The 1,769-nt window shown below is 45.4% G+C and overlaps 1 protein-coding gene across 1 annotated transcript in view; it reads left to right on the forward strand.

Moving 5' to 3' along the window:
* Positions 1-72: 72 nt before the first annotated feature.
* The window catches only part of ca14 (carbonic anhydrase XIV), a 13,767-nt gene continuing 12,070 nt past the window's right edge, over positions 73-1,769 (forward strand). Inside the window, exons 1-2 of the mRNA XM_019881577.1 lie at positions 73-245; positions 475-498. Coding sequence (XP_019737136.1) covers positions 185-245; positions 475-498 — 85 coding nt within the window. The 5' untranslated portion in view covers positions 73-184. The remainder of the gene's footprint in view (positions 246-474; positions 499-1,769) is intronic.

The raw sequence follows: 1,769 nt of genomic DNA on the forward strand, positions 1-1,769 counted from the left end.
GCCCCCCTCCGCCCTCTCTCTCTCTCTCTCTCTCTCTCTCTCCCTCACTCGGTGTCCCTTTCTGTCCCCCTCGCTCTCTCACTTCACTCCTCATCCCTTCGTCCGCTGTTTGTACGTTTGTTTGGCTGTATTGTGTGTGTGTTGTGTGTGTGTGTGTGTGTGTGTGTGGGCAAGGAGGGCTATCATGGACTCTGTGGCTCCTTTTGTGCTGCTTTTGCTGCCCGGCCTCCATTGGACAGCTGCCGGTAAGAATTTCATTAACATAATAATCAACGCTGGGTGAGGTGAGGTAGTTTTTTTTTGTTGTTGTTGTTGTTTTGCATTTTTACACGTGTTATGTTACCAAGAGGTGCTCGGTACAATAGTTGTAGTGCAGCAGTGAAAATCCATCAGCGTGATGAAGTCGTTTTTTTGGGGGGGATTGTCATAGTTGAATAACTTGAAGTTGAAAGTTCTCCCTCTTCTGTTTTCTAGAGGACACGAGCTGGACCTACACTGGTGAGTTACAAAGTTTCTTTGCTTATTTGAGATGGTTAAAAAAAAAAAAAAAAGCAGTTGTGTCATTTAGGACGCCTGAACTGGGGTGTTCATTTGTACGCAAGACAGTTTACATGAGTTAGTTGAATTGTTGGGTTTGGAAATTTGATTTTTCAACCAGGAGAGGAATTTTAAAATAGATATTTTTGTCCACAGCAGCGGTGGTCAACCTTACGAAAATTAACACAAAATATTGCAATAAGTACATTTTCTTTGTACTTATTCCAGTATTTGCATTAATCTTTTGCTTTTTTTATTCTTCTTCCTCTGAGCGTTTACTTATTTTTAGAAATGCACGGCGGGCCTCGTTAATTGCTCACAAGGGGCATATATCGCCCAATGGCTGCAGGTTCCTCACCCGTGACCAAAAACCTCTAATAACATTGTTTCAAGTTATCAAAAAAGATACAAGGCTTCCATAGAATGACTACCCAAAACATTTGAACAAATTGGGAAGGCTTGTGTGCATGTGTGTGCGTGCGCGATTCTCCCCGCCTTTTCTCCCTCTGTTTCCCCTCTCCTTGCCTCTCTATGCGTATTAGTTACAGTTGGGCAGGCTGGCGTGAGCACAGTGGTCACACAGAGATGATGGAGGGCTGCAAGGGGGTAGCGAGGAAGAAGGGCGCAGGCCAAAAAGGCAAGTGAAGAGAGGCAAGTGCACGAGGATGACCGTCACAGGCCAGCGTCAGAGAGCGAGAGGGTGAGCGCCAGGGCGAGCGTGAGAGGGAGACGGGACGAGGGGGGCCGAAGCATCGCCAATTGTGTCGTGTATTGTCGCGGTGCACAATAAACACACAGGTTATTGTGATGCGGACCCACACTGAGCGTGCCTATGCTCCGGACAATGGCGCAACGGGCATGAATGGGGCGCACAGCTGGCATGTATTCAGGGAGGGAGGCGCCAATGCACTGCATGCGTTTGGAGATACCAGTACCACTACCGGACACCAACTGGCTTCTATTCAAGCTGGTTTCGATGTGGGCTGAACCCAGATGCCTTTCTGCTTACCGGGATTTTAAATACACTTGTATACTCACATCTGTAAAAAAAAAAAAAAAAAAAAAACACCAACATGGATAAAAATAATCAAAGAAAGAAAAATCCACCACTAATATGTGATACTGGTCATGTCACATTTTGAGTTGTAGTCTGAACTAATCTAGCTCTCTGAGTAACCTTCATTGTAATTTTCAACCAGAATTCCATGGGTGTTTTTGTCTTCTTCTGTCTT

This window comes from Hippocampus comes, unplaced genomic scaffold, assembly GCF_001891065.2.
Source record: "Hippocampus comes isolate QL1 unplaced genomic scaffold, H_comes_QL1_v1.1 scaffold227, whole genome shotgun sequence".
NCBI classification, from domain to species: Eukaryota; Metazoa; Chordata; class Actinopteri; order Syngnathiformes; family Syngnathidae; genus Hippocampus; species Hippocampus comes.